At 45.2% G+C, this 20,153-nt stretch overlaps 1 protein-coding gene across 1 annotated transcript in view; it reads right to left on the bottom strand.

The window, feature by feature from the left end:
• SH3BGRL (SH3 domain binding glutamate rich protein like) overlaps nt 1-19,042 on the bottom strand; it is a 39,085-nt gene extending 20,043 nt beyond the window's left edge. Inside the window, exon 1 of the mRNA XM_074882333.1 lies at nt 18,295-19,042. Coding sequence (XP_074738434.1) covers nt 18,295-18,339 — 45 coding nt within the window. The 5' untranslated portion in view covers nt 18,340-19,042. The remainder of the gene's footprint in view (nt 1-18,294) is intronic.
• Nucleotides 19,043-20,153: the final 1,111 nt, after the last annotated feature.

The raw sequence follows: 20,153 nt of genomic DNA, 5'->3' as shown, positions 1-20,153 counted from the left end.
CGACTGCTTCTCTTGAATGCAACCGGACCTACAGCCTACGGGCTGTTCATGCATCTGCTGTCAGGCCTAGAGTCACAGCAATAAATGGCATAACTATTAAGAGCTAAATCCAGCTCCCCCTGCCCCTCTAATCTCTGAGGACCCCCTAGAACACAAGGGGATTCATCTCTTACCAAATTAATTCATTACCTTAAATGCAACACGTGTGTATACACCTGAACGGTAGGACAGCACACACTGCCTACGCTCAAGGCAAGGACTTTTGTGCCTTGTGAAGTATAATACACATTTAGGAAAGGTAATGGTGTAAATACCACTAATGCCTGGTTTCCATCACCACGGGATGCACACAGGACAGCGTTCCTTCCCACCCAGGGGAGATCCAGGGGAGTGCTTAGTGTCACACTGGTGTCCGAAAAGCAGATTTGTCGCCTGGTGTGCAACAGGTCAATGATCACACACTCAGGAGAATTACTTTGTTATTTCAGGGTTGCTCAAGTCTAGGTGCTTGGTGGTTTCCCACAAATCAAGCACACCAACAGGACTTGTCACACTGTATTTATACACAAAACTTGCAGAGTTAGTAACTGTCCAAGTCCATCCTCTCTACAATGATTGGTTAGTAATTTACATACAATTAATACTGCTGACACAATACTTTTACTACTACGTGTGCTCAGGGGAAGGGTCTTCACCTGGGCAAGGGTCTTCTTGACCTATAGGCCTGATTTTTAGTATTAGAATGAGGGTAGTTCAGCCAAGGATACATAGACCTCGAGTTTGCTTGCCAAGTTGGCAATGTACCCTCTGCAAGCTCTAATGGCTCCAGGATGCCCTTGCTCAAAGGTGGCTACCGACTTGTTCTTCTGACGAGGGATGCCTTTGGCTTTAACATAGACAAAGAACATCTTTCTTGACCTAAGCATAATATTGTTATGCTGTTCTAAAACTTTAACCTCGAACACCACCACTTCAGGCAGAGGTGTAAATACAGTGCTGCGAACAGCACGCAGCACAAGTGCAATGGTCCTGGAAAGCAACTGCTCAGAAATAGGCCCCAAAGGCTTTTTACAGTTACACTACGTGGTGATTTGCAGTATAAGGGCTATTTGTCTACAAAAGCAGACATCTGCTAGCAAAACTCGAGGCTGGAGTACATTAAGCAACCCCTTAATCATGTTGTGGGCATCATCCCATGAGCAGCTGACAGAAGCAAATCTGTAAGTTCACCTTTCTTAGTGCTGCATGATATGAACAGTCAAAACTATCTGGACTCAAATGGTATCAATTCTTTCATTTAAATGTACACAGGATTTGAGTTTAATGTCACAGCAGGATTTTTGAGTGTCGCTAGTCTTGTGTCAGACGTGCAATACAGTTGATTCTGCCAAAGCTCTATTACAGTCAAATTCTAATAAGAAAGAAACTAAAAGGCCATAAATAGGCCAGAACTGACTTGCTGCATTGCATCAAATGGCTGTTTAGCTACTTTTCTCCAACAGTGGCCAAGAGCAGATTCCTTTACCCATTAGTCAAGTATGAGGACAAGTAACATTTCCTTATTTATATCTTCTCAGCTTCTGGCAAACAGCAGTAGCAGCACTGTCTAATGAAGCTTTGATTACTTTTTAATGTGTTTTAAGTTTACTTTCTATGAAGGCACCTTACGGATCAACGTATTATCACAGCCTAAGTCAAATTCTGCTCTGAACAAGTAAGTGGAGGGGGTGAATCATTCATCCTTTTGTACCTGCTTGTCAAGGAGTACTGTGGTGCTACCAGGTTTCTAACACAGAACATCTTATCAGCAACACCTGAAGACAATGTAGAAAAGTACCATTTAATAAACTTCAGGTTATGTTGCAGTACATGAAAATGGTTCTGTCAGCTGAAAACCCACCTCTTTTCCTACTGAAGCCACCAAATTCAGAAGCAAACCTTTCTCTCTTTAGGCTGCAAGGAAAAGGAGGGTGACATTGCACATTCCCCTTTAACTCTCCTCCTCACTGACTGCTCCCCAATATATTTTTTCAGTCACCCATTTCACATTTCCTGGCCTGCTAAGGCTCATGTACCACACTGGCAGCATCCTACTTGTTTTGCCCAAGTCCAGCTCAGCCACAAGCCTACTAGGCAGATGCACAAAACTCACAAGAGTGTTCTGGATGGCTGTGCCATTCCGATGCAACGTGCCTTTAGTCAGGATATCTGCATCCTCACCGAAAAAAGAAGTTAAACATCCCTCTACTGTCTGCTTTAGATGCTTCTATTAATTCTGTAAAGTGCTTAAGAAGAGTCACTATTGCCAAATCAAAGTTACGCAGAAGTCAGGACGCCAATGCTCCTCTCCATAGCAGTCATGGCCTGTTAAAAGGCTAGAAGCACAGAAGTAATAAAAAACATTATTTCAAGGTTTTATCACAAATATGGATTAACTCACTGTGCTACAAGAAATATACATGTCTCGTGTTTCGCTTTTCTTAAGGAAAGGTTTTTCCCTAGTTACCTGTGGCTCCTCAGCTGGAAACACATTCAGAGTTCATCCTGGAGGAAGGAGCTACATGGTTAAAACTGAGATAAACTCCAACACAAAGGAATTAATTTACTGTTGTGATCTGGTTCAAATAACCAAAGATATTCACTCCACGCGTGCTCATCTCTGCTCTGTGCTCATAAGCACTGTGCCCAACACACTGACTTATAGTGACAATCAGGTTATTAATTGCTGTGGGAGAAAGAACCACTATACATGACATGACTCCAAAACGATCTGTTTCTAAATCCAAGGGGCAAAAATAAGGATCCGTGTGTAGTCCACATCATGGTCCTCAGTAACCTGGATTTACTAAACCCTGCACGACACTACTCTTCAATCACTAGGTAAGTGGCATTCCTACAGAAAGCCTTCCATCTGACCAACAACCAGCAGTAGTGACTGAAGTGCCACAACTAAACCCTCGGCTGTGCCGTATGTCTGAACAACTCCCACCCTCCCCACGCGATTCAAAGAAAGATGTATATACAATATGAATAGTTACCCAATATTATCTGGATTTTTAAACTGTGATGGTTTGGCACGCCAACACCTCTGAGCACATTACTGCACTGGCTGATTACAGTGATTCTGGAAACCATCAGTCCCCTCTCCAAATACAGATCCCTTCTGTACATCAAGAGATTATCTTTTTGTTTGTTTGGGTTTTTTTGGTTGTGTTTGGTTTTTTTCTTGAAATTACGTGAAAAGTGACAGCAATGCCCAACAAGATTATTTGTCTGGATTTCAAAAACAATCCCCACACAGCCAAAACTTCTATTTTCAGGGGTTTTAATGCAAGATTTTAAACATTTAAAATCTCATTCCATCATCAGCCAAAAAAACAGAAGCATTTGCTGATAGGATGGCAGAAGCCTTTTTACAGTCTGTATTTCCACGCACATGAAACACAAGATCCCCAGCAGTTGGGCAAGGGAGGAGTTAAAACCCAAGAAGTTGCAGGAAGGGGCTGGCAGCACCAGAGCTGTTACTAGAAGAGGCACCAAACCTCGCTAAAGGCAGGAACACAGAAAAACAGTGAATGCAAATGAAGCTTCCAACTGCTGCACACCGGGAGAGGTGTTTAAGATCTGGAGAGGTGTCAGACTTAACGCTTGTCCTCTCCGAAGGAAGGATCTGCGCTTGATTTAGAACAGGGGGGATGCCCAACTACTGCTTAACTCTCCGCTCACGCTGGGCTTCAGGCCGCTGCGGCCGCGGGAGGAGTGAGGAGTAGCATGATCTTCCTCTGCCTTCACGTAATTTCTGCAAATAGCCCCACCAGGAGCCCTGTTTGATTAAAGATGGACTTTGCACTCGAAGCAGCCTGCTGTCTCTGGGCACTGGCTGGCAGCAGCTTGAAATTCATATGCCCAAAGCTCTCCAGCATCAAAAACCTGCCGGTCCTGCCACAGGGGCTCTCTCCAGGCTGCTCCCAAACCTCACCTCCTCCAGTGCCGGGTCCAAGTCTGGTTATCCAGGAGATACTGCCGGGGAAGCACGGCTTGTCGCTGGGACCATGTATGTTCAGCCTGCATAAATCGGGGTTAGGGAAAGAGACTTCCTCTTCAACTCCAAAGGCTTGTCTCTGAGCACGTATTCACCCCTTCTTGCACCAGCGTAGGCCTCGGCGTGGCTACGGGGAGGTCTGAGCTGGAGAAACTCTTCCAGTCACCCAGCAGTACTGTTTCAGGGGGCCCCAACCCAGCTCAGCATGCTGACATGTGGGTACTTGTGCCATCACAAGGAGAGGGCAGGGAAGGAAACCAGCCAAGGGATGCAGGGCTGCTTCTCCCAGAGCAATACTGTCTGAAAGTGTACATGAAACCCTGGCCTCAGGCCATTCCTGTCTCAGGCCTTGGCTTCATTCAGCAACAGGAAGGATTTGCAAGCGCAAATATTCACTTAGCAGGGGTTTTTCTAGTTTCTTTTGTGACTAGACTATTGAAGTTAGCCAAAATAAATGTATCTTGCAAAATCGAGCTTCCAGACCTAAGTCTCCCCTTATCTTGCTTTAGATGAGAACATAAAGAAACGCTGATGTATTGCAAAGCCACAGTTTTAACCACGTGCGCTGACACCGTCCCCGAACCATCACAGCACCCGGAACAGTTATAATCAAAAGGAAAACACCACCACTGCAATACAAAATAAATTGACCCTTGGCGATTTTCTAAGTCAATTTTGTGGCATTTGACTTTCATAAGCCTGAAAACTGCTCGTCTGGTCCAAAACCAACAGAGAGACAGTTTCCTACAGCAGGAATACAGGCTCCATTATCTCGGTTATCCGTTAACAAAGCATAAGCAGCAGCAGAATATGAACTCCTCATTTATTGCACACAGTTGTTGTCTGCAGCAGACTTGGAGCTTGGCAGGCTGAACTCCCTGGACGTCTAATGTGTACCTAGTCACAGCATCCAAACTCTGCGCAGGGTTAAATAAAAACAAATAGATGCGCTCCTCCCAGAAACTGGTATAAAACTAACACAACTCCTGAATATCACAAAAATGAAAGCAGGCAGGAAAAGCAAAGGAACTAAATGCACATTGCATTATCCTGCGGCGAACAGCCAGGCTTCCAAGACTATCCAGGAGAAGGAAGCGCAAACCCCAGCGCCTGCTTAACAAAAACCACCCACGGGTCTGGAATGAAATCATGATGTATCAGCCTGAACATCTTCAGCAACTCCACTTACCTGAGCAAGGTTTAAGGTTAGCAGGAAAGCAGAAATCTTAACAACTAACCTGGTGTTACAGCTTCTGAATTTTCCCTCATTAATCACTACTGACGTTCACGGCGAGTTGCTTGGCACAACTCAGGCAGAACAGCAGAGAACTGCAAGCTTCAGGAAACCTTGTGTAACGTTCCTACTTGTGTAACGTTCCTACTTGTGTAACCTGGTTTAACGTTCCGACAACGCTGTGCAGGTTAGTGCCTGCACCCGGCCCTTCCCCTCAGGGAGGGGATGTTGTCCCACCACGGCTGGGCCACCACAGCCACCAGCCAGCACATGGGCTCTCTGTCACCCCTTCATGTCCCCTCTTCCAGGAGGTGCCAGCGGGTCAGCCGTGAGGGAAGGATAAGCTGTTTGTGCTCACCCCCTCCTTCGGCCCTGGGGCGCTCAGTGGGCCACTCAGGGAGGACCTGAGCAGAGGGCAGCCTCCAGCAACAGCCCCTTCTCCTGGCATGACTGTTCCATGTGTTGCCGGTGTCTCTACAGCCTCAGCATCTCGCTGTTACTCTCTTATCTGAGGCACAAAACAGTCTCTGGAAATGGGAGCTTTTGCTAAGTAGAAGAAAAATTTCTTAAGTCTAAGCTACATATGTCACAGACTCCTCAAACAATTTTGAATGCACCCTTCACCTCAGAGCTTCCTTTCCTAAGCTGTTGTTGGCAGAAATAATTATTTTTTCAAATCACTGCTTATTGACTTTGTTATTTGGGTTAGGGATCATTTGTGGCTGTTTCTGCAAACAGTATCAAATACACCACAGCCCAGCCTCACAAACAGGCTTTATGCACTGACTATAATGCAATTTAACACACAGAAGACTAATCTCCAACAAGATAATCAAGCTCAGTATCACATGAGACGCAGAAAACTCTCTGGAACATGACATATTCCTAGATATTCAAAAGTTCCCAATGTGGCTGAGAAAAACAGGGGGAAAGGCACTGTGGGTGCCACTGAAAACCTCACTGCTTGCTCTAGAAGCGTTAAAGAGGGCTTTAGTCCTGAAGGTCTGGACCTCACCACCACTGTCAGGTTCTGAGTCTGCTTTTTTCAGCCAACCTCTCTCTGAAAGCCAGAATTATTCCTCCTTTCTCTTCATTTTCACAGGGGGCTCCAGGACAGGTCTCAGTAGTCCATGCAATGTTGGCAGCAACTACACCCTATGAAAAGCAGTGGCTGTTGTGTTACGTCAGTTAAAACAAACCAGCACAGGTCCCACCTCGTTTCACCGCAAAACTCCACTCTCCACAGCCTGCACAGCACTTGGCTAGTATTTCCTGGGGAAGCAGGCTGAGAAGGCAGCCTTCGATCAACACGCACCACGGACGGCGACAGTCTGGGGTGTTTATTGAAACAGCTGCTAACGTCATTATTTTTCAGAATCTGAATTTATGCTGGCGATGAGGAGTCCTGCATGGCAAAGAAAGTAGAGAGGAAAAACACTTTTTGTTTTGTTTGACGAGAGATGAACTCTGGTTAGGAAAGGAGTTAAAAGCACAGACAAGTATTGCACAAGGCTCCTGTGGTTTGCAATAAAAAGAAGGTTTATTTCCTGTATGGTTTAGCACACAGAGAGACTAAATTAACTGACAAGACTAAAAAGTTTACAGCAGTAATTGTTGTTTCACTGCCTTTATACTGCCAGGCATTTATTATCTTTAAATAAAAATCTACTTTAAGAAGAAATATAATATGACCTCAGGGATCCTATGCTAAATCCAGGTGCTTCTGATCTGCATTACTTTCTATCTTTGAAGAACTCAAATATACCACATATAGAGAACTCGTATATACCACAGACATTATTTAGCAAAAGAGTCTTCTTTGATGACTGCTATTCTAAAGGTAAACCAAATAAATTTTTCAAAAGAAGAAAGTTTTTTCTCCTGAACTGCAATACCTAAATATCATAATACAAAGGAAGAGGGAAATAAGAAAAAAACTATGGATTAAATACAAGTTTTCCCCCACTTTCCAAAAGAGTCAGGCTGTACTGAGACAGAACAGCAGGTCAGTAGAGCCACACCAAAGCATCCTGGAGAGGAAAGATTTAGCAGACAATAGCCTGTATCGGCACCAGCTTTCTGACCAGTTCATTTGCCTGGGTAACATTTCAAACGCGGATCATCCCAGGGGCCCCAGATCCCCTCTGTATTTTAGGGCAGACTTGGACAAAATATTGTAACTTCAGAAGCTGTGTCTTTAAGGGGGGGACAGAGGGAGATAAATAGAAAGCTCACAAGAATTGGCCACAGTGCAGTTTCGAATACTTTCAGTAGCTGAAGCAATGCAGCAGTTGGCCAACTTCTGCTTGCGGTAGCCAGGAAGGCCAATGCCTGGCAGTTTGCTCTCAGGAGGACTTCTCAGGAGACATCCTGAAGTCACTCTTCGCAGGAATTTTAAAAAACTGAGCATTTTCCAACGCAGTAAGGTCCTCCCCACCAACAAGCTATTCGCACCCACTGTGTCACTGCAGCCCAAAGAGAAGTGCCACCTCCCAGCCCAGCCCAAGAGCACTAACCCGGGTGCTGCCCACACCTCGGTGGCAGGCACGGCCACCGACAGAGCCATGACCTGGAGGACACTTTGCAAGCCCCCGCTGTCTTTTCCAATTTTTTTTAGATCATTCCTGTCACCATGGTATCTGCCTTTTTTTTTTTTTTTTTTAAACCACAAGCTTCCTTCTGCCTCTGCGCAAGCTAGCATCTGCTTACCATGACCAGAAACTAAGACAAATACACACTGCATTTTATTTTTTAAAAGATTAAGTCCCCCAGCTGTTTATTTGCTGTAGAATGGAGTTCTCCAGGCCTGGGCGAGCAGCCAAAATAGCTTCATTCCTCTGATGTTCTTCAGTCTCAGCCTAATGCCCGACGGCTGGCAGTGTGAGGTGATAGCTGCCCTAACGCCTTCCAACCTGCTAATTTTGGTCCCAGATCATTACATAGAAGACAGAGCTGTCTGTCCAGCTGCTCCTCAGTTTATACAGGTGTAAATTCCTGGAAAGAACATTCCCCGAGATAGTTTCATGGACCTACTTTGATCTTTTCACAGCATGCACAACTCAAACCTCAGTCCTCCGTGGGTGAAATGGAGGCTCTCACAGCTACCTCCCGGTACATTTTAATATGATGAAAGGAAACAGAAATTTAGAAAAAGATTGCTCCAGTACAAAGCTTTCATGGACTTAGCCACCAGAACCATGAGACTTGCTTATCTGCATTACAGGGTGGAAAGGAATTTCCAGTTCTTAATCAGGATTATCAGGTCACCAACAAGTAAGTTTGCAAACCTGCCTCCTTATTTCTCCTCAAATATATTGTATTTCCTGCCTAGGGGAAAAAAAAAATCCTGCATCTACTGTCCATAAATGAGCATCACTTGAACTTCACTTCTATCCATGTCCACTGAGAATGTTTTGGGATTTATTTTTAAATTCATTCACGGAGTTATTCTGTTCCCCTCCCGTTCTGCCAGTTGCTCTGCAGCTGCTGCTCTGGCCGAGTACATTTGCAACAGGCACACAGGAGTGATCTTGGATAAGCGGCACTAAGTATTTCCTAAGGAGTAAAATCTTGTCCTGCTGTAGTCCGTGGCAAAACTCCCTGTGACATTAGGACAGCCAAAGGTTGATCCTGTGAGGTGAATACAGATGTGCTGTTTAAACCTGCCTGGAAACCACTACTCTCATAAAAATGTGGTTTTATGTGAAAACTATTCTTAGTTTCTCCAGAGGCTGCCCGCTTTCTGTTTACATTGAGCTTTGCCAGTTTATTTTGACCTATGCCTAAGGCAGGAGGGGTTTCTGATACACCTACCTTATTACCTAGGTCTAAATGTGATGTATGTCAGCATCTGCTGTTCATGCTGCAAAACCACACTGGTTTTGGCATCACCTGCTGTCTGCACCACCAAACACTTATGTTTTGTGTGTAAGAAACGCTGAGACGGTGACCGGCAATGAGAGGCAGGAAGAACAGCCATGTTCACTCCTGCAAGCTCTCATTCCCATCTCCCTGTCTGCCCAAGAGCCCCGGAAAAAAGTGACATTTCAGCTTTGATTAATGGAAACTTTTTCCCCCGTCACACCCCAGCACAACATCCACCTCGAACCTCAGTGGGAGAGGCTGTGTATCACCTGCAGAGCTTCCTTCATGCTCACTCCCCCAGTCACTAACGTCCCCACTCCATCTGGATCCCACAGTGCATTTCTTCATATGTAAAATAGAAGATCTAATGGCAAGTCTTGGCTATGCAAAGTCTAACTCAATGTCCAAACGTCGAGATTTCACTGCTTAGCTCTCCACAGAAAGTTTTGAGCCTGCCAGCAGCTACTGCGAAACGAACAGCTTCACACAACATTTCTTACAGCCTTGTCCTCAGCTCCTGAACTGAACCACACTTGTTCAGAAGGAAACAAAAAGGAGAATTATTACTAACTTCTGCTTTCCCCCCCTGGTTTCTAAGACACAAGGGACAAATACAGTTAAAAGTTCCCCTCATATCTACAGTCTCTCACAGCACCCCAGAGTTTGCAAAGCAGAGTGAGATTAGGATTTCAGTCACATTGGTATGTCTGAACTTGCTACAGAATCTGTTTACATTTCAGAGGAGATTTCTAGTTACACCTAAATGCCCAGAGCCTTCTAATACTTTCACAGTTGCAGGCCTTTGTAATAACCACCAAATTAAAAACAAACCAACACATCCCAAACATACACATATATTCTTTTCCATCAAACATTTTTCCTGGACAACATTTTCTTAGATTTTTACATGCAAACTGTTACCATAATTTTGGGAGCAGAGCCAATTTCATCCAAGAACAGCTTTATTGGGTTAGAGCCAACACTTGTCTACCCCAGTATCCTGTCTCCACCGGCCACAGATCCCAGGGAAGAGCACACCAACAGATTGAGCGCAGAGGGCTACACCACATTATACTTTCCCAGACTCCAATAATACACAGTTTTGAGTCAGAGGTGCAGTAATTATGTTTAATAGCCCTTAATAGACTTTCCCCCTTAATTTGTCTCGCTGCTTCCTGAGCCCATGCAATTTTTGCCATACACAACGTTCTCTGGCAGCGAGTTTCTCCATTAAACTACGTGTTGTCAAACAAAGTACTTCATTTATTCTGAACCTGCCACATGCTAGTCTCACTTGCTCTCCCCCAGTTGTTGCATTAGAAGTTATGAATAATCACTTCCTATTTGTTCTCTGGTGTGCGACGTGATCGTATCACTTCTCGTGCTTCTTTGGCTCGCTCTTTCTCAACTGCAGAATTCTACCTTATTTGGCTGTTCCTCCTACAGTGATCACCTCACCCTACTTAATATCATTTCTCACATTTTCATATCGTTTAAAGATAACACTTCCAGTCTATTAAAGACACAGACTTACCACAGATTTATACAGTGGTATTGTTTTTTTTCCTTTGCTCTCTCCGATCCTGAAAATTCCTGACATTTTAGTTGGTTTTTTATGACCACCGATATGATATCGGTGCAGCTCCAAGACCTCCCTGCTAAACAGTATTGGTTAGTTTAAACCTCACTCTTGCACAGGAAGATGACAGTTTCTTCCCGCTTTCCCACCCGGGACAGGTACAGGAGGCTGCTCTCGCACTGTGTGACCTCCCTTCACCAACAGCCTTGTCACCTCCACACCACTTCAGGTACAGCACAGAGCTCTGTAGGGTCTCCTTCTATCTTCTGCACATTGCAAAAGCTGCCTATATATTTCAAAGTCTTCACTGTTACCTGGTTTATGTAACTGGTGTGTAATCAAGCCAAAAAGAAAAAAAAATAATCCCTTCCTCTTATTCCACAGCAGCCTAGTTTCTTTATGCAAAAGAGATTTTTAAGCTGGCCAAAGCTTGTCCAAAACTTTCTGGAAGTCCAGGGATTCAGTATTAAGGGATCAGCCTTATTCGGCTGCTCGGTGGCTACTCCAGGTAACTCAGCTGTGCAGCACAGCTTTCTTCTCTGATAGTCCTTTGATTCTTCCCCCTCCCCTGTCTCTCTCCACAAGCCGCTGGGAAAAAGTCTAACAAAGAGTAACATCAATTTGTCCAGCACAGGAAGATAGCTTGTAGCTTCCAGATTTCCCCAAGACCCTTTTTTAAACCACTGCTGCCTTTGGCTCCTTTCTTCACTCCGACACCACAGCAATTCAAACAATAGGTCTCTCAACAGGTAAAATTTTATGCTCAAGCGCCCTTAGAATGTAAAGTGAGGCAGTATTCATGAACGGAAAAAAGAGCCCAAATAAAACTAAACTTCAGATAGCTAATTAAAGAAATCAAATTACCACATCTACTTCTCACAGGGGAAACTAAGCCCAACAGGAAGAAGTTGTAAGTCAGGATGCAAAGACTGTTTCAGCTGTACCCAGACAGCATTAACTTCAGTCAGCCCACAGTTTGACGTTAACCCATTTTCTTCTGATGGCTTAAACCTCGGTCTCACTTTACTTCTTTCTCAATTTCAGAAAATGGGCCTTAACAGTCAGCTGGAGGTGCTGTCCTGGAAAGGATGTGCTCCTGGACAGAGCCTTTTTTCTGGGACAAATAATAGTAGATAAGCGTTACAATTAAAACTCTTTCAGGCTTGATTAAATATCTGACCAACAAAAGTACTTTAAATTTAATCATAAACTGAAGGGCTCCCCTGAATATGGCTGGGGTCAAACAAACATCACTCACTGTGCTTTCATGTTTGAATAGAAACATTCTTGAACAGCATAATATTGATATAAGTTGTGGATTTGGTTCAGGTTTCCAGATCACCGATTAGTGCCAGGAACTCAGATCTGCGGTTCCAGGGCAGCAGCTCAAGGGTTGGGGAACACAAAGAGCAGCTCCATTTGGCAGAGCTCATCTGTCTCTGGCTATGACAACGGTGCATCCTTAGCTCTTCTTTTTAGCATATAGGGAAATATTTTAGTTCTGGTTTGAGCTTGAACAGCTGAAACCTATAAATGTTTGTTTAGTTCCATTTGTTTCCTCTCCCCGATTCCTCCTCTTCTGGGAGGAATAAGAATAACCTTGCAGACTCTGGGTTTTGGCATCCTCTGCTCATTAAACACATGCCAATTCACTGATTTCTATAGGAATTTTCTGAGTGTAACTTTAATGCCTCAGGATACAAAAAGTTCCTTGCTCAACTTTACAAATATTTATTAAAAAAGCACAAGTGCTTAGCACTGACATGACACTGTACGGATCATATCTCGCAAAATGCTGCGGTTCAGGGTTCAAGGAAAGCCAGTGCAAGCTGACGGCATTCATCATCTTCCCAAAGTCAGCCTTTTCTCCCCAAGCAGCGCGTGAGAAAGACATAATCCTGATGCACCGTCTCAAAATAAACACTGTCATACCTGCATATACAATCTACAGATATTCTCAGCAAAAAGCCTTTCCCAGCCCAAACTGTGGAGTATTATTTCCCATCTTTCTCATGCTGTCAGAAAACTGGTTTTATTTAAGCACAGTAGAATGTTTTTTAGTTCGATATATTAAAACTATTGCAACAACTGCAGCCAATTTAATCTCCGGCTTTATTAAAAATTTGAATGTAATAGTTTAAGAAAAATATTTAACTTATCTAGAGTTTAGAACAATGACTTAAAAAAAAAAAAACAACCCAGAAGGCAGATGGAACACATCTTCGCTAACTGCCTCGATAAATTTGCGTTACGTATTTTGTCTTCCACTCTGAGAGCTCTAATTCAGAACAATTCATACCATTTTATTGAGAGAAATTAAGTTTGGCTAATACCGGGTATCCAAAAATGTACTTCATGCATATTATGTTTACACAAAAGACGGGTTTAAAAATCAATACCAAGCCTAACAAGTCAGTTTTCACCCACAGTATATAAATTGCACAAGTTAAGTATCATAAAAATATATATACTTGGCTAGGTTGTTTTTAAAACGACAGATGCAGCTTATTTTCCCTGAATATGTGCTTTTACCTAAACTTGCACCATATTACAAGACTATTTATAAAAGATTCACATCAGTATTTTCTTCTGGTGCTAACTGCACTGATAGGCAGCTCCATTCCGACTGAAGGAAGCTCATCAGCAGCTCCAGAACATTTGGGGCTTCTGAGATGACAAATGTGACCACCAGCATCCGGGCTCTGACAACACATTTGCAACTTTGCAGGCGACTGCAGAACAAGGCACACTCACAGCACCCACTGATAAAAGCGCTGGATGCAAAGGCCCATCCCGCTACGTTTGCCCTCAGCAAGGCTCAGCACAGAGCTGCCTCCCGCACCGCCACGCTGTTCACGCCCCAAAGCACCAAAACCAAAGCTCAGAAACCTCAAAGAGGCAAAATAACACAGAAACAGAAAGCACACAGACCACTCATTCTAGCTTAGGCTGGCGATATTTGCATTTATTGTGATAAGCAGAAGAAAAAGGCCCTAGAGGGATTTAAATGCAAACTATAATTTTTTTTATACAATCTCCATCTCCCCATGTGTTACTTCCCTGGGATTGCTTCAGAAGGACGCTGCAGCTTCACCAGTTTTCCCAAAGGCCGGAGTTGTTGAACAGGGACAAGAGTTGGTGGCTACTCTGCTTGTTTTCAGTCACTCTTCTCCAAAGCTGTTCTCCCTCAGCTGCAATCTGTAATGCTCCAAAAAGCACTTGCCACTGGCTGTCTATCCCCAGCAGCACCAGGAAGTGCTCCTGTGCCTTACTGGGTTACGTGGGAGAAAAGAAAAGAGTAACTGCAAGCAAATATTCACTCTCTAGACCACAGGCCACTTTCCTCTTCATTTCCTGGTGGGTAGGGAAGACCTAGATTGTTTCCTAAGTAAGAAAACAATACAAGAAAAACATGAAACCCCACCCCTAACTTTGTGAATGAAAAAATAAACTAAATTTCCTTTCCTCTCTAAAAATATCCCTCAACAGCAGTGAGGCTGGTGTGTAACATGGGACTCTGACACTGATTCTGGAGATCATCTCTTATTTTTGCCATGTCTGCAGACGCCGTAGGAGGCAAGGAAGGAAAACCACCCACGCAGCCATCAAAACAAGCGAGGGGGAAGAGCCTGGAGAGATGGAAGCAGGGGCTGTAGACCACAAACACAAAGCGCCTGGCTCCGAGGAGCGGTCACCAGGGCTTCGATGTAGCAGTTTCCACGGCCCACAGCGCTGGGAGCGGCACACAGGAGAGCTCAGCCCACTTCACAGCCTCCAGGTTTCACCCATACTCCTGGAGCTTGCAAGGAGATGTTGGATGAACGAACATGATTCTCTCAGACAAAGCCCGTAGTCAAGACTGGTGCAGTTGTTGGCAACAAATGCACACTCTGAATAGTGAGAAGAATTTAAACAGCTGGCTCCTTTCCACGTGAGATCAATAAAACTGGTAATCCAAGTGCCTTCGGGAAGACGCACGCAAGTGCTTCTGGTGCTGCGGGAAAGCCAGGGCAAGCTGTTACCGAAAAACCAACTTAAACGCTAATGGAGAAAAATCACAGGCTGGACTTGTGCAATTCAGCTTCTTCCCTCCTCAGGTTCTTCCAGGAGCAAAAGCCTAATTAATTACTCTTTGGCCTCTCCTCCTTTCGTCTCTAGAAGGATTTGAATAGGAAGTCTACAGTCAAATCACTCTCACAGCCTGCACAGTCCCTGCTCGAGTCAACGCTTGGGTGCTTCTGAATGCGGCATATGTGTCAGTCATTTTACGTTCGTAGCCTCCAACGCTGTCTCATGCTAAGTAACACTGCTCGCTCCAACCGCACGTCACACTGAGACTCCTGGACAGAAGCTACACACGCATATTCCCACGTTCGGTGTCTACAGCTCATCTTCATAATTACAGTCCCCCGTGGGTCCCTGCCCCAGCCTGTGACTCACCAGTATGACGTTCACACTGAGAAAGATTAAAGAGAAAGGACAACTCTCTGTACAAGACTTTCAAATACAGCAGGAAATGGGTGCTTTAACTATGACATTACGATCTCCAGGGTGAAATTCAATAGGAGGCCAAACCAAGACTGCAATCACCATATTCTGGCCAAGTCCTTAATTATAACTGAATATACTGGAAGTTTATCTCTGCTTATGAGCACCGTGGCAATGAACCACCCCAACCCAAAGTCACCTTTACCTTTCCCATACAGGTATAAAGCAAACCCCACGCCCGAGTACAAATACAGGACTTTGCAACCAGTGAAACACAGCAAAGATAACACCGAGCATTAACTCCTCATGCTGCAAAACCCATCAAGGGGCAGCTTGGCAGCCACACTTTCCACTATAACACCTGTGCCCAGACTCTGAATGACACACGTAGTACACACAAATTAAGCAAACTTCACCAGAAATCCCTTTAAACACACTTGTGAAATGCCTCTGCTTAGACACGAGCTTCATACGATATTTTTTCCTCACAGATACATATTACCGAATATAAACTTTATGGAGAACAGTGCCTTGGGGAAACATTTTATATACTATGATGTGGCAAAGCATACTGCATAACAAAGTATGACTTTGTCAATAAAAGACCACAAAATTTGGGCACCCTCCAAGACTTACAGCCCCAGGCTGTGAGGTGTGAAGCAATCTCAACCCCTTTTCCCTTCAGTGGGAGATGATGCTTTCCGGAGTCTCATAAAAGCTTCACCAACTTACAGAAACCAGGCAGTCATTTTCTAGGAAGGAGGAGATTTCATACTTATTTCTGTTTTGCTTCTACTCAAGCAAATTAGCCTTTTAAAAACCAAAATAACACAGTGCCGGGCATCACTGACAGTACAAAGCCAACTTAGCAGGAATGAGAGCCCTTACAGGGCTGATGTTAGCCAGTTCAGTTACTTTGCTGGAAACAGCTTTGACTCTGTTCCATCTCTCTGTTGTAGCAACCTCCTCTGATGTGCATTTTCCATTCCTGGAGTGGGTTATTTCCAATTCAGCCCTGGAAAGGCTCCTCTGGTCCTCCAAGCAAAGCCTGTCTCACCAATGGCTTAAGACCCACGAAAACAACTCATTCCCATCAAGCACATTTCCCTCCAGATAGGTGCCCCTCTGTCTTACTTTAGGTTGAAACATCAATTAAAATTCTTGTACTAGAAAGAAAACAGCCACCCAGTGAGGTACTCAGCTGATCTCTGCCAACAGAAACACCCTTGGTGTGCTCAGTAAACCGAGAACGTGCAAGTCCTGCTCATTACCGCAAGATTACTTGAGCTGCACTAGCTTTAGACACAGGCATGAGTATATATACACATATATACACGTCATAAAACTGGCAATTATGTGCATATTACACTCAAATTCCACAAAAACAGCCTACGCCAACGCTATATTCAAATCCCAGTCAAGGATGCATAAAGGAGCCTAAAAGGCAGCAGTAAGTCAGAACTGAGCCTTGTAATGTGTACAGTCCACACAAGGATGAGACAGCATCGCAGAAGCCACTAAACTAATAATTAAAAACTTAATTTAAAAACAGGAACACATGGTCAGGATTGAGATCAGGGGTTGCACCCCTGGAGCTTAGTATCACCACACAGACAGAAATCAGTAACTGCCATTTAGAGGTCACTGATAAAAATCTATAGCAACTGAATCAGTCAACTTGAAACCTATTAACAGCTGTACTAGAAAGAAAGAACTACTTTTTCAATTTGGTAATGACTGCTTCTTTCCTTCCAGATGACCATTTTGTATCAGCCCAGCAGAAATCCCTTTGGACCCCCCCTTATGAATGAACTACTCAGGATTTCAAGGTGCTCTCCAGATCAGCAGCAGATAATCATCTGCTTTTCAGACTCAGCATCAGCACGTCGATGCTGGCATTGACATCAAGATTAACAAAAATGACACAGGAAGAGGGCGACAGCAGGGACACCCGAGGCACATGCTCCTGTGCCATCTGCATCACTACAGGGCTCAGCCTCTGTCATTAGAGCTAAGCAAGGGGTTACAGCATCACAGCCATCAATGGCAAAGCTTACCAACGTGGTATTTCATCTGCTGAAGATCCCAGATCAGTGACTGCACTCAACCGGATCAGGAGAATTCAGGGAGGGCTTTTTTTTTATCTTCTGTACATCACTGTTCTCTGAAAGTTTGGGAACCTGCACCTGAAGTACACAGTCTTAACGACATGAAAGGTCATCACACAGCCACAGCTTAGCCTCTTTATCTACTTGCAGTAAAAGTCACTGATCATTAACTGTAATAGCTGGCATTTTGTAAGTCTCTGGCATTTTGTAGGTCTCCAGCACATTCATACTAAGTGCAACAAAATCCTCTGGATTTTAGACTCAGAGCATCCTTCACACAGATCAAACAGAAATCAGACAATCTTGAGGACACTACTGCTCTGAGCTACAACGGAACCTAGGCAAAAAACCCCCAGGTTTTTCGTTTGATTATTTTGCTTTGGGAAAATACAGTCCTCTGAGTGAGCTCTGCCTACAACGCACTGGGGCCATAAGGAGCAAAACCCTGTATTCCCACACGGCAAGAAATTGCAGCTCCTCGGGCAGTAGCCACACATGCCTGCCACCATTAATCATTCGATGTAAGAGGAATAAACTCATCAGAACCGAATACTGACATGATGGGTGACACATCTTAGAAATAAACTTCAAGAACAACAGAAAAAAAAAATTAAAAAATGCAAAGATTAGTGGTTTTGCCTTCCCAGCGCAGGGCGAGGGGTGCAAAAGCTGCCAGAGCCAGCCCGGCCGCGGCTGTGGGAGCGGCACACACAACTCACAGAACAAGCGGCGAAATCACGAAGGAAATGACATTTTATTCTCGACGGCCGGCTGCAGCACACACACAAACCCCTTCTCTGTAAGCGCTGGAGGTTCTCTCGGTCGGCCGAGGCGGGTGAAGCCCGGCTGCCCCAGCTTCTCCTCACGCTGCCCGGCCGGAGACCGCCCCGGGGAGCCGGCAGCCGGGCCGGCCCCCCACCTCCCCAGCCCCGCGCCGCCGCCCGCCCGCCCGGTACAACTTTCCCGGGGCTCCTCTTACCGCCGTGGAGCCGGAGGAGGAGGCGATGTAGACCTTGATGACCATGCTGGGAGACGAGGCGGCGGGATGCGGAGCCGGGCGGGAGGGCAGGTGGGTGTGTGCGGGCGGGCGGCACGGCGAGGCGCGGGCTGAGGCTGAGGCGGGAGGGCGGGAGGGCGGGAGGGAGGCGGCGGGAGGCCTCGCCCCGCCTCGCCGCGCTCACTGGGCTGCCGGCCCAGCAGTCACCGCCGGCCAGCCCGGAAGAGGGAAAAATGGATTTTTTTTTTTTTTTTTTTTTTTTTTTTTTTTTTTTTTTAAAGGGAAGAAAGAAAGGGGCGAGGCGAGTTCTCGACGAACCACGCGAGACGTGCGGGGGGAAGGAGGTGCCCGCGCCATGGCGGCGGGAAGCTCCGCTGCGGCGATGCGAGGGCCCGGGCGGGGCCGCCGCCTCAGGGAAGGGGGTGAGGAGCAGCGGGGTGTTCCCGATGCCTGCGGGGAGGCCGGCGGCGGTGCCCGGGGCGGGCGGGAGCCCCTCGGTACCGGCATGGCGGCGGCCGCCTCCCCTCACGGCGAGCCGGGAAGGACTGAGCCGTCCGTGGGCTGCGCCGTTACCGCTTCCCGCCCTGCGGCAGCTTCCCCTCGAAACACGGCATCCCCTTCACCCTCGCGGGGGGGCTCTCCTCGCCTTGCCCGGGCTGTGAGAGCACCGGCCGGCAGCACCTCGCTGCCCCCGGGGGGCCGGAGCCAGCCTGCGGCTTCCCACCCGCGGGCCCCCGTTACCGTGGCTGTCCCTTGGAGGGGCGACAGAGCAAGGTTGGAACGGGTAGATGTTGCTGGGCAATGATACTTAAAATTAAGAATTTTCTTTTAAAATTTATTCCAGCGTGAAAGTTGCCATCCAAGTGTTGGCCCTTGCCAAAAGACCGGTCATCCAGTAAATTCTTCACCTTCCAGTGATTAGCGTAAAATATCTTCCACACAAATAATAAAGCCATCCTGTCTGCAATTCCACGGCACCCTATTTCATCGTTTGTATTAATTAGGACCACCGGATGAGACCTCAAAGAGTGCTTAATTGTCATAGTCACAGTGACACGTTATTTAGGGTAATTTATATTCAGCAGCTGTCATCCACTTGCCTCTGGTACTCCAAATATTACCTTATATATTTTATTATACATTCTGATAGCAACTTCACAGAAAATAGAAAATAATTACGGCGATAAACATAGCAAGCTGAAATTTCAACACCTACCAGCTAAAATGAAAGAAAGATGCTTGTTCTGCTCTTGTCATAAAGGAGGGTGGTACTTCTGAAATTACTTTTTCCAAACAAAATAAGCTTTCCTGTTTCAAATTATCAGGTATTTTCTCTAACCATGGACGATTTTTAGAAAAGCCTGTTGAATTAAAAAAGTCTATTGAATCAAGTTGGCTATATTTGTTTTATTAATTTGCTGATAGTAAGAGGAAAGAGAACTGAGGATGACATGCCTGATTATGATATTACTTATGATACACATCTGACTCTTTGAGACTGTCATGAGATTTATGTATGTTCTGAAAAAGCAATAAACCAAAATTTATTTAGGATGATGGTACACAATAAAAATTCCCTGGTTCAGGGAATTTTAAAAGTTAATAAAAATAAATGGTGTACTTTTTAATCTCTTTAAAACAAACCGAGTTAAGTCCAGGAGATTAAAATTCTTCAAGGAATGTTTTTTCAGATGTGTTTGTAGAGCCCCCTTCACAGCTGCTTGAGAAATGCACTGCCAATTCCCATTTCCTCCAAGGCACCATGCTCTGTGCCAGGTCTGTAACCTGATTCATGGCAAGGAACACCAGAGGTAGAAACCACAGCTTATCAGAAAGAATGA

This window comes from Strix uralensis, chromosome 13 (assembly GCF_047716275.1).
Source record: "Strix uralensis isolate ZFMK-TIS-50842 chromosome 13, bStrUra1, whole genome shotgun sequence".
In the NCBI taxonomy this organism is placed as follows: domain Eukaryota; kingdom Metazoa; phylum Chordata; class Aves; order Strigiformes; family Strigidae; genus Strix; species Strix uralensis.
Note: the sequence above shows the minus strand (reverse complement) of the source record. Positions and strands in the feature narration are given on the sequence as shown.